Genomic DNA, 13237 nt, shown 5'->3' with positions numbered 1-13237 from the left:
TATAAAATAAATATTAAAATAAAACAAGAACACTGATTGTTTTAATATTTTATTTTCCTGCACCTTCACCTGGGGGGCGGCAGCCTTTAAGCTCTTTAACATGGCTGCCGCCTCCCCCAGGACTTCCACGACATCTTCACCTGGAGGGCGCCACCCATCCAGGACTTCCCCGGCATCTTCTTTGGCAGTTCTTCTCTGCTGCCTCTCCGCCGTTGGACTGCCGTGCCATTGTCCCGTGCTGGCTTATATAAGCCAGCCGAGGCGGGGTGATTTGAAGATGGCCGCCGCAAAACAAATCACGGCTTGCGGCGGCCATCTTTAGATTTCAAAAATGGCGTTGAGGCGCCATTTTTTAATTTGGCACGGAAGTAACCTTAAGTTACTTTCGGCGGTTCTCACCATTGCAGTCAATGGTGAGAACCGCTCATTGCCTGAGAGGCAGAAGGCTCACCTATCTCAGCCAATGAGCGCTTTGCACCGGGATTTCTGTAGTGAAACCATCATTCGGGTAGTACTGCTCTTAGAGGACAATACTAATGTCCGCGGGTCGGGGGATTTGCGTTTTTTTTGCCAAGCCTGGGGATGCCTACATGTAATAAAAAATCTATACTCACCTCTTCGTTCCAAGTACCCTTTGGATTATCTACTTGGACAAGTGGACGTGATTGGCTTCAGGGATACATAGGTGAGTATGTGAGATAGTGTGTGCAACTAATTAAATGACTGGTTAAACATATTAATCTGCCACAAGGCACAGCGACATTGATAAAAAACAGTATTTAGGATGGAAAAATGAGACTTGTGCAGCTTACCTGTTAAGTTTCTTTCTTTGACTGCATAGGGGGTACAGGCATGACACTGGCTATAGCCTGGTGTAGTCTGGGCACCAAATAGTTAATTGAAAATACTCACAAGCCCAGCCTCCCTCTTCTCTATACCCCACCCCCAGCCATTGGACCTAAGTTTAGTTTGCAAGGTAGAGGAGGAAGTCTGGCACACATACAGAACCATACAAACCATGTAAAGTACAGCAGGACAGGTCACCAAGGAAACACAACTCGGCAGTCGGGTGCATTAGGTCGGGTGCCCTGTATGGAGTCAAAGAAAGAGACTTTTAACAAGTAAGCAACATAAGTCTCCTTTTCTCTTTTCTTCTTCCTCCACTAGGGGGCACAGGGGGACATCCCAAAACCGTCCCCCTATGGGCAAGGACGTTCCAGTGAGCACAGAACGACCGAAGGTAGCGTCTGAAGATGCAAAAGTATAAAAGGCATAAAAATGGATGAAGGTCTGAGCAGATGACCACATGGCAGCTTTACAGAGCTGTTCTACAGAAACCCCACAGCACACTGCCCATGAAGTCTCCACTGACCAAGTGGAATGGGCCTTCACCACATCAGGGGTAGGAAGGTTCGCCAAGGAGTAAGCCTGGCAAATGGTGAAGTGAAGCCAGCGGGCCAAGGTCTGCTTAGTAGCTGACAAGCCCCTCTTGTGAACGTGAAGGCTTCCAGATGGGAAGGATCTGAAACCTGGAAAGCAGGAACCACAATTCCTGATTGATATGGAAAGCGTGACACCACCTAGGGAAGATAGCCCAGGCAGGTCCGCAGCACAATCCTGTCAGAATGGAAAATAAGGAACAGGAGCGGAATGATAGGGAGCTCAAATCAGACACTTTCCGGGCTGACACGATGGCTAGAAGAAAGACTGTCTTCCATGTAAGCCAGCGTAATTTAACGGTCTGTTACGGTTCAAAGGGAACTGACAGGAGATCTTGGAGAACTCCCTGGAAAAAGGTGTGCACATCTGATAACAGCACTATCTGCCTTGGAAAAGAACAGACAAAGCCAAAACCTGGACATCTAAAGATGAGAGCTGGAGGCTCAAGTTTAGATCTGTCTGTAGAAAGGAAAGGATATGTGAAAGGCAAAATGACTTAGTTAAAAACCCTAGTCGCACACCAAGAAAAATACACCAAACCCAGTGATAGATTTGTGCCGAAGGCGGCTTTCTACCATACTGCAAGGTCCGAATTACCCTTCTGGAAAACCCCTTCGCTCTCAGGACGAATGTGTCAAGAGCCACCCCATCAAAGGGAGACGGGCCAGATCTGGATGGAAACACGGACCCTGTGACAGAAGATCCGGCCGCTGAGGAAGGTGCAGTGGTGCATCTATGGAGAGACCCAGTAGATCTGCGTACCATACCTGCCATGGCCAATCCGGCACCACCAAGATCATCATGCCTCCTTCCAGCTTGAACATGCAGAGATCCCAAGGAATCGAGACCGGAAGGAAAATGTAAATCAGGGAAGTTCCAAGGAACAGTCAGGGTGTCTACCAGAAGAGCATCTGGATCCCTGGTGCGGGAGCAGTATCTAGGTAGCTGATGTTTGTGCCGAGATGCCATCATGTCTATGTCTAATAGGCCCCAATGGTGGACTAGTAGTTGAAAGACGACCGGATGCAGCGCCCACTCTGCATGAATGTACTGATGGCTGAGGAAGTCCACTTCTTAATTCTGAACTCCCAGGATGAAGACTGCGGACAGTGCTGGTAGATGGTGCTCCGCCCAATGGAGAATGTGGCTGACCTCCTGCATGGCTCCGTTACTGCGAGTGCCACCATGGTGGGTTATGTAAGCCACCATGGTTGCACTGTCCAATTGTATCTTTACCGGACATCCCCAGAGAAGATGCTGTGTCTGTGTCACAAGCCGCCGTGCAGAAAATGCTGTGCGAGGTGAACGCCGGGCAAGCGTACGCTGAAGGCTCCTCCTGTTAGGATCTGTGGTTGCAGCATAGTTTGCAGTTCTAGCCCTAAGCTGCATGCACACATAAAGATTTTCTGCCCAACCGACAAGTTGATTGGTTGGAATGTAAATCTGGTAAGGTATGAAAGCAAATGACAATCAGCAATTTGCTCCTAAACACCGGAAAATAGACAAAAACTGTTGTTTCAACAAATTGTTTAGATCAAACTTTGAACAAACTTGTCTGATGACCATTTTCATCTGTTTTCTGGCATTTAGGAGCAAATTGCTGATCATCATTTACTCCCATACTTTACCAGATTTTCATTCCAACCAATCAACTAGTTGGATGGTTGGACAGAAAATCTTTACGTGTGGTCTGTAGGTGCCCAAGTGCCAGCAGTTGTAGTAATATTTAGAATAGGTCCTCAATGCTGCTGCTCGGCTCATCTTCCTCTCCAGACGTTCTACATCTGCTTCCCCTCTCCTTCAAGTCCTACACTGGCTCCCATTCCCCTTCAGATGCCTGAAGGTTCTTACACTCACCTGCAAAGCCCTCACTAAATCCTCCCCCACATACATTTCTGACCTTCTCTCCTGCCCGTCCACTTCGCTCAACAAATGCACGCCGCCTCTCTTGCCAACTGTTTGCTTCCTCAAACTCCCGCCTCCAAGATTTTGTCCGTGCTGCTCCCTACCTTTGGAACGCTCTCCCTCTCCGACTCTCCACCTCACTGCATATCTTCAAACGGGCTCTCAAGACCCACTACTTCATCATAGCCTTCCAGCTCTCATCCTAACCCACATAATACTCTTTCCTCCCTGTTCCCCTTCTGTGTCACGCTTGTATGTCTGCCCTTCCCCTTTACAATGTAAGCTCTTATGAGCAGGGCCCTCTACCCTCTTGTGCTTCTCCTTACTCTACTTTCATCTACTTCTTTCTCTCTACTAGAGCACCTAACACTTGGTTGCTTTGCATTGTTGCTTATCTGGGTCTCATGGTCACGAATGCAGCAATGTATATTATCCATGTCCTGTATTGTATTGTACTTGACTGTACTGTAATCTCAACCTATTTGTTTATGTACTTTGTAAGGTGCTGTGGAACACTTGTGGCACCATATAAATACATAATAATAATAATAATAATTTAGGAGCGATCATCATTTACTTCCATACGTTACCAGATTTTCATTCCAACCGATCAACTAGTTGGATGGTTGGACAGAAAATCTGTGTGTGTATGCAGCTTTAGTTACTACTGAGGCTCTGCACTAATTACTGCCTGTGTGCAGTATCAGGTGCACACTGATTCTCATGTCTGTGCACAGCCCAGCTGCACAATAGTCTGTCATTAGGGAGGCTTGCCCTGGTTGGGCCCTGTTTCTGTTAAAATCCAGCCAACCCTAGACTCCATGCTGGGGATAGCATTTATTGTGTTCCAGTGGCATCTAGTCTCCTGTTGATCTTTCTAAGTTCCAGAGCCCAGTCCTGCTGTGTTTCTTCACTACCGTTTGATCCATCCAGACGGCCCAGTCTGCATATAATCTGCTGTTCCAGCTTGTGTCATCTTGGTGGCACAACGTGTATTCCAGCATCTAGGGTACGCTACCTAGTGTACCAGCGCCATTGTCAACTCTGCGACATAGGCCGCACTTTGGCGTCCGAAGTGCGCAAATCCCAGTACCCAGGGTACACTGTTCTGTGTGCTGCCGCCAGTGTCATCCCGGCGGCACTTGGCACACCTCAGCCTCAGATTTGGCAAAGTTGTGTACCACTGCCAGTATCATCCCGGCGGCACTTGGCACACCTCAACGTCAGATTTGGCAAAGTTGTGTACCACTGTCAGTGTCATCCAGGCGGCACTTGGCACACCTCAGCGTCAGATTTGGCAAAGTTGTGTACCACTGCCAGTGTCATCCCGACGGCACTTGGCACACCTCAGCGTCAGATTTGGCAAAGTTGTGTACCACTGCCAGTGTCATCCAGGCGGCACTTGGCGCACCCCAGCGTCATCCTGCCAAGATCACCAGCCATCAAGGTTGCTACACGGCCTAAAGGTTGCATCACGGCCCAAAGGCCGCATCCAGCCAAGATCACCAGGCCTTAAGGCTGCTCTACGGAATAAAAAATGCATCACAGCCCAAAGGCCGCATCCTGCCAAGATCACCAGCCCTCAAGGCTGCTACATGGCCTAAGGGCTGCATCACGGCCCAAAGGCCACATCCTGCCAAGATCACCAGCCCTCAAGGCTGCATCATGGCCCAAAGGCCGTATCCAGCTTAGACTACTCAGCCCAAGGGCTGCACCTCGGCCCAACGGCTGCATCTAGCCTATTACCAGTCCTCAAGGCTGTCATACAACTCCGGGACTATTTACATTCCTGCTTTTAGGTAATCATCCCTACCTAACATAACAGTCTGGCACAGAGCCCTGGCTCTTTTGTTGCATCCAACGAGCCTGAAAGGTTTGATGACGGGTTATGGCCCCCACCCCCCGAAGGCTTGCATAGGTGGTAAGACCCAGTTCCTGGATCCAAAAGGGTGGCCCTTGTCCTGATGTGCGCACTGGAGCCACCAATGCAGGCAGAGGTGAACCTCTCGGGGAAGAATGAGCATCTGTGCCTTGAGGTTCGGGCGAGACTTGATCCATCATTTCAGAATGACCCATTGAAGAGGCCAGGATTAGAAATGACGTACTCTACCATATTGAATATTGAGACCATACACCCCATAGTCTTCATGCATGAGTGTATTGACACTCAACGTTGGGTGCAGATTCTTGTCTGCAAGGCCAAGATCTTGTCTGGAGGAATGAAGACTCTTTGAGCTCTGGAATCCAACAAGGCACCCAAGTGGAGCATCTCCTGGGACAGAGTTAACGTGGATTTCTGTCAATTGATTATCCATTTGCGTGACTGTTGGAGCTCCAGTGTCAGATAGCTGTGATCCCTGAGATCTGACAGTAACAAAGCAGCTACTACCTTGTCAAATTCTGGACTGAACAGAATGTCTCTGGAATAAGGAAGGGCTTCCAGCACCTTCTTTGATTCTGTCGGCCCTCCAGGTGTGCAACCGCAGTGCTCTTCTGGCTGCAAAAGCAGAAGCTGACACTTTAGACGTTATAATCCCTGAGTCTATGGCTGCTTTGGATAGGAAGCTGCTTCCCTAACATGCCCCACCAAGGATACAAGGTCACTCCTGTGAGCACCCAAAGTGAGCCCGTCCTCAAAAGCATCTGCCCAGCAGCCAACAGCTTTAGCCACCCAGGCTGATGCCAGGGCAGGACGAGCCAGAGCAATTAACATAAATGGACATCAGGAATTTTTCTAGTTTCTGATTCGTAGGCTCTGTAAGAGATTTTGTGTTAGGGATAGGAAGGAGGGACAACCTAAGAAGACGAGTAATATGAGTGTCTATGGAGGAGAGACTTCCACTTAGCCCTGTTCTCTGCTGGGTGAAGGTAAAATGTAGCAATGCTCTTGGACACCTGAAGGAGTCTATAGGGGTGAGAACATGCCTCCGCTAGAAAGTCCTCTAGCTATGCTCAAGACGTAAATTCCATTACTGTCTTCTTCTGTCTTTTAAAGACAGGTGCTTTGAATCTAGGAGGCTGCTTGGAGTTCTCAACAAGGAGAATAGCCTTTACTGCTCTAATAAGAGCCTCTACATCTACTGGGGACTGAAGATGTTTCCACATCAGAGGTAATAGAAGCACTCGCTTCCCCATCTGAGGATACTTCCGAGTCCAAACCTCCCCCAGATAGGAGTCGAGCTCTCACATGCAGCAGGGCTGCGTCTAGCATTTGCTGAAAAGATGTGGACACATGAGCTAGACGCCAGACTGACAGAATGTCTGCATCCAAGATGGCTCCGCTCTAGGGAGCTGAGGCTCAGCGGTAGGTACAGAGGGCATTGGAGCTGCCAACCGGTCTACAAACTGCGACATTACCTGTGTTAATCTGGATGTCCAAGCAGGTTCCCAAATGCCAGTTCCGCGGCAGAGGTCATCTGTTGCAAGGCCATGGAGCAACTGGCGTAAAGGCCATAGTTCTCTGGGTGGTCCTGAGGAGGAATGATGTTGACACATTTTTTACAGGTGCGCATTCATCGCTGAAGCACCCACCACTTTGAAAGTCTTATTTCTGAACCTTATTATCATCGCAGAAATTCCCACACACCCAAATGACAATTGGATAAAGGAGGTAGCAAAACAATAACAATTCTATGGAACTGGTGTTGAAGGTTCGAGTAATATTACAATTATTCTGATTTAATATTATATGATTATAATATAACACTAAGGGCCTGATTCATACTTGGGAATAGAGAGAGATATCATCTTGGTGAAGCCATGCTGCACTGCAGGGGGCAGATGTACAATGTGCAGAGAATTAGATGTGGGAGGGACGTGTCCTAGCTCAGAGCTACATTACAGTGTAAGGATAAAGCTGCCCAGCATGTGTGATACCCTGACTCTGATAGTGCCAGTAACTGTGCCCCTGGGTAACACCGTGCTGCACTGCAGGGGGCAGATGTACAATGTGCAGAGAGTTAGATGTGGGAGGGACGTGTCCTAGCTCAGAGCTACATTACAGTGTAAGGATAAAGCTGCCCAGCATGTGTGATACCCCGACTCTGATAGTGCCAGTAACTGTGCCCCTGGGTAACACCATGCTGTACTGCAGGGGGCAGATGTACAATGTGCAGAGAGTTAGATGTGGGAGGGACGTGTCCTAGCTCAGAGCTACATTACAGTGTAAGGATAAAGCTGCCCAGCATGTGTGATACCCTGACTCTGATAGTGCCAGTAACTGTGCCCCTGGGTAACACCGTGCTGTACTGCAGGGGCAGATGTACAATGTGCAGAGAGTTAGATGTGGGGGGGACGTGTCCTAGCTCAGAGCTACATTACAGTGTAAGGATAAAGCTGCCCAGCATGTGTGATACCCTGACTCTGATAGTGCCAGTAACTGTGCCCCTGGGTAACACCATGCTGCACTGCAGGGGGCAGATGTACAATGTGCAGAGAGTTAGATGTGGGGGGGACGTGTCCTAGCTCAGAGCTACATTACAGTGTAAGGATAAAGCTGCCCAGCATGTGTGATACCCTGACTCTGATAGTGCCAGTAACTGTGCCCCTGGGTAACACCATGCTGCACTGCAGGGGGCAGATGTACAATGTGCAGAGAGTTAGATGTGGGAGGGACGTGTCCTAGCTCAGAGCTACATTACAGTGTAAGGATAAAGCTGCCCAGCATGTGTGATACCCTGACTCTGATAGTGCCAGTAACTGTGCCCCTGGGTAACACCGTGCTGCACTGCAGGGGGCAGATGTACAATGTGCAGAGAGTTAGATGTGGGAGGAACGTGTCCTAGCTCAGAGCTACATTACAGTGTAAGGATAAAGCTGCCCAGCATGTGTGATACCCTGACTCTGATAGTGCCAGTAACTGTGCCCCTGGGTAACACCGTGCTGCACTGCAGGGGGCAGATGTACAATGTGCAGAGAGTTAGATGTGGGAGGGACGTGTCCTAGCTCAGAGCTACATTACAGTGTAAGGATAAAGCTGCCCAGCATGTGTGATACCCTGACTCTGATAGTGCCAGTAACTGTGCCCCTGGGTAACACCATGGTGTACTGCAGGGGGCAGATGTACAATGTGCAGAGAGTTAGATGTGGGAGGGACGTGTCCTAGCTCAGAGCTACATTACAGTGTAAGGATAAAGCTGCCCAGCATGTGTGATACTCTGACTCTGATAGTGCCAGTAACTGTGCCCCTGGGTAACACCATGCTGCACTGCAGGGGGCAGATGTACAATGTGCAGAGAGTTAGATGTGGGAGGGACGTGTCCTAGCTCAGAGCTACATTACAGTGTAAGGATAAAGCTGCCCAGCATGTGTGATACCCTGACTCTGATAGTGCCAGTAACTGTGCCCCTGGGTAACACCATGCAGCACTGCAGGGGGCAGATGTACAATGTGCAGAGAGTTAGATGTGGGAGGGACGTGTCCTAGCTCAGAGCTACATTACAGTGTAAGGATAAAGCTGCCCAGCATGTGTGATACCCCGACTATGATAGTGCCAGTAACTGTGCCCCTGGGTAACACCGTGCTGCACTGCAGGGGGCAGATGTACAATGTGCAGAGAGTTAGATGTGGGAGGGACGTGTCCTAGCTCAGAGCTACATTACAGTGTAAGGATAAAGCTGCCCAGCATGTGTGATACCCTGACTCTGATAGTGCCAGTAACTGTGCCCCTGGGTAACACCGTGCTGCATTGCAGGGGGCAGATGTACAATGTGCAGAGAGTTAGATGTAGGAGGGACGTGTCCTAGCTCAGAGCTACATTACAGTGTAAGGATAAAGCTGCCCAGCATGTGTGATACCCTGACTCTGATAGTGCCAGTAACTGTGCCCCTGGGTAACACCATGCTGCACTGCAGGGGGCAGATGTACAATGTGCAGAGAGTTAGATGTGGGAGGGACGTGTCCTAGCTCAGAGCTACATTACAGTGTAAGGATAAAGCTGCCCAGCATGTGTGATACCCCGACTATGATAGTGCCAGTAACTGTGCCCCTGGGTAACACCGTGCTGCACTGCAGGGGGCAGATGTACAATGTGCAGAGAGTTAGATGTGGGAGGGACGTGTCCTAGCTCAGAGCTACATTACAGTGTAAGGATAAAGCTGCCCAGCATGTGTGATACCCCGACTCTGATAGTGCCAGTAACTGTGCCCCTGGGTAACACCATGCTGCACTGCAGGGGGCAGATGTACAATGTGCAGAGAGTTATATGTGGGGGGGACGTGTCCTAGCTCAGAGCTACATTACAGTGTAAGGATAAAGCTGCCCAGCATGTGTGATACCCTGACTCTGAAAGTGCCAATAACTGTGCCCCTGGGTAACACCGCGCAGCACTGCAGGGGGCAGAGGTACAATGTGCAGAGAGTTAGATGTGGGAGGGACGTGTCCTAGCTCAGAGCTACATTACAGTGTAAGGATAAAGCTGCCCAGCATGTGTGATACCCTGACTCTGATAGTGCCAGTAACTGTGCCCCTGGGTAACACCGTGCAGCACTGCAGGGGGCAGATGTATAATGTGCAGAGAGTTAGATGTGTTAGGGACGTGTCCTAGCTCAGAGCTACATTACAGTGTAAGGATAAAGCTGCCCAGCATGTGTGATACCCTGACTCTGATAGTGCCAGTAACTGTGCCCCTGGGTAACACCGTGCTGCACTGCAGGGGGCAGATGTACAATGTGCAGAGAGTTAGATGTGGGAGGGACGTGTCCTAGCTCAGAGCTACATTACAGTGTAAGGATAAAGCTGCCCAGCATGTGTGATACCCCGACTATGATAGTGCCAGTAACTGTGCCCCTGGGTAACACCGTGCTGCACTGCAGGGGGCAGATGTACAATGTGCAGAGAGTTAGATGTGGGAGGGACGTGTCCTAGCTCAGAGCTACATTACAGTGTAAGGATAAAGCTGCCCAGCATGTGTGATACCCCGACTCTGATAGTGCCAGTAACTGTGCCCCTGGGTAACACCATGCTGCACTGCAGGGGGCAGATGTACAATGTGCAGAGAGTTAGATGTGGGAAGGACGTGTCCTAGCTCAGAGCTACATTACAGTGTAAGGATAAAGCTGCCCAGCATGTGTGATACCCTGACTCTGATAGTGCCAGTAACTGTGCCCCTGGGTAACACCGTGCAGCACTGCAGGGGGCAGATGTACAATGTGCAGAGAGATAGATGTGGGAGGGACGTGTCCTAGCTCAGAGCTACATTACAGTGTAAGGATAAAGCTGCCCAGCATGTGTGATACCCCGACTATGATAGTGCCAGTAACTGTGCCCCTGGGTAACACCGTGCTGCACTGCAGGGGGCAGATGTACAATGTGCAGAGAGTTAGATGTGGGAGGGACGTGTCCTAGCTCAGAGCTACATTACAGTGTAAGGATAAAGCTGCCCAGCATGTGTGATACCCTGACTCTGATAGTGCCAGTAACTGTGCCCCTGGGTAACACCGTGCTGCACTGCAGGGGGCAGATGTACAATGTGCAGAGAGTTAGATGTGGGAGGGACGTGTCCTAGCTCAGAGCTACATTACAGTGTAAGGATAAAGCTGCCCAGCATGTGATACCCTGACTCTGATAGTGCCAGTAACTGTGCCCCTGGGTAACACCATGCTGCACTGCAGGGGGCAGATGTACAATGTGCAGAGAGTTAGATGTGGGAGGGACGTGTCCTAGCTCAGAGCTACATTACAGTGTAAGGATAAAGCTGCCCAGCATGTGTGATACCCTGACTCTGATAGTGCCAGTAACTGTGCCCCTGGGTAACACCGTGCTGCACTGCAGGGGGCAGATGTACAATGTGCAGAGAGTTAGATGTGGGAGGAACGTGTCCTAGCTCAGAGCTACATTACAGTGTAAGGATAAAGCTGCCCAGCATGTGTGATACCCTGACTCTGATAGTGCCAGTAACTGTGCCCCTGGGTAACACCGTGCTGCACTGCAGGGGGCAGATGTACAATGTGCAGAGAGTTAGATGTGGGAGGGACGTGTCCTAGCTCAGAGCTACATTACAGTGTAAGGATAAAGCTGCCCAGCATGTGTGATACCCCGACTATGATAGTGCCAGTAACTGTGCCCCTGGGTAACACCGTGCTGCACTGCAGGGGGCAGATGTACAATGTGCAGAGAGTTAGATGTGGGAGGGACGTGTCCTAGCTCAGAGCTACATTACAGTGTAAGGATAAAGCTGCCCAGCATGTGTGATACCCTGACTCTGATAGTGCCAGTAACTGTGCCCCTGGGTAACACCATGCTGTACTGCAGGGGGCAGATGTAACTTGTGCAGGGAGATAGATGTGGGAGAAGTGTTTCCAATCTGACATGTAAATTGTAGAGTAATAATAAAGCTATGCAGTATCTGTGGGCTACATGTAAAAGCAGCCAGTATTTACACCCCTTGCATTGCAATATGGTTTGTTCAGGTTCACAGATGAGAGAGATCTCTCTATTCCCAACTCTGAATCAGGCCCTAAATCAGAATGATTTTATTATTACTCTAACCTTCAGCACCAGTTCTGTAGAATTGTCATTTGAACCATTTATATTAAACTTTTAGGCAAGAGACTGACTCTAATTCCTATATAGATACTGTAAGTGAAGACCATCACAAATGGTTAGGGGGCGTCCGTTTAGGACAATTAAAGAAAATAAAGCACTACAGAAACTGCACTATGTGAAGAGGAGACTGAAAGAATTGGAAAACGATTTGCGGTGAAATGTAAATGGTAAAACTAGTAGAAAACAAGAGAGAAGATCTTTTAAAAGGAGAATAAAAAAGGAAAAACATGAAAATAATGAAACATTTGAATAGGCGAATATTGCTCACATTTCAGACAGTTGGAAAGTATCTAAAAAAAATGGCGCGTTTTAAAGGATAATGCGCCAGAGAAACCAGTATTTATACAGACGAGCACCATCATTGGAAGATGAGGTAGTAAGAAGCGCACTAGTGAGGGAACGAAGGGTTTCCACAGATGTCTGAGGTGTCGCTCTGCCAGTCATCAAAATAATCCTAGGAAAACGACATCATGTGCAGCTAATAATAAAACAGATTTGGGTACGAAATGCCGATGGCGTTTAGCCGTCTGACTAAATCCTGATGCCGCAAGGCCGAATGCTGAAGATCCCGACCCGCGCATTGCAGGTCATAGATGAGTTTGTAGGGTCCTAAAAATCAACGATTTAAAACGATATTGTTGAAATCACTCATTTATATCGCTCCGTGTGTACGCACCATAAGTCCCCAAGAGGGTTCCTAAAACTAAACCCCCCCCCCACCGTCACTAAGCGCTAACACTGCCCGGCTTACCTTCGTTCGGGAAGCCATCTGTCTAGATTCCGATGTTGGGATATAGATGGGCGTCGGGATGTTGATGCCTGTCTTTAGTCCCATGTTGGAATCTAAAGACCCGCATGGCAGAACGTATATAATATTAGAAAAGGCCTTTATCTGACTTGTCATAATAGGTCAGAATTCACTTTAAAAAGATATATAGGACTTGAACAAATAAAGGAAACCTCTAGATCCAAATATACAGAAACAAAATGAGCTTAGCGGGAAATGGATCTATTCCTTAAAGTTTAATTCCTAATGGTTTAAATTCAGATTTTGAGCTGAAATGGTTTTTAAACTAAACCCCTCTCTTTATATAAAGTTTCTTTTAATCTCCTATATCATTTTAGTCTGTGCTTTGCAATTTTTAATCATGATATCTGTTTATTATTCGCCTTTTTATTATGTATCGTTGGACTCATGACTCGCTGTGATCCATGTTTCCTCTGCGGGTTGGACCGTATGGGAATACAAAGTTACCATACCAGCTTTAATGGAAGAATGGTCAGAAATCCCTTCTTCAAAAAAATGGTTCTAAATCAGAATGTCGCCATTTCCAGCCTGTGGCACGTG

At 48.5% G+C, this 13237-nt stretch overlaps 1 protein-coding gene across 1 annotated transcript in view; it reads right to left on the bottom strand.

Annotated features, from left to right (window-relative positions):
• LOC148479330 (uncharacterized) overlaps positions 1-2409 on the bottom strand; it is a 212260-nt gene extending 209851 nt beyond the window's left edge. Inside the window, exons 1-2 of the mRNA XM_088454607.1 lie at positions 2208-2409; positions 1393-1529 (exon numbers count right to left, since the gene is read on the bottom strand). Of these exons, the coding sequence (XP_088310733.1) occupies positions 1393-1529; positions 2208-2409 (339 nt within the window). The remainder of the gene's footprint in view (positions 1-1392; positions 1530-2207) is intronic.
• Positions 2410-13237: the final 10828 nt, after the last annotated feature.

This window comes from Taudactylus pleione, unplaced genomic scaffold (assembly GCF_031769625.1).
Source record: "Taudactylus pleione unplaced genomic scaffold, aTauple2 ptg000620l, whole genome shotgun sequence".
NCBI classification, from domain to species: domain Eukaryota; kingdom Metazoa; phylum Chordata; class Amphibia; order Anura; family Myobatrachidae; genus Taudactylus; species Taudactylus pleione.
Note: the sequence above shows the minus strand (reverse complement) of the source record. Positions and strands in the feature narration are given on the sequence as shown.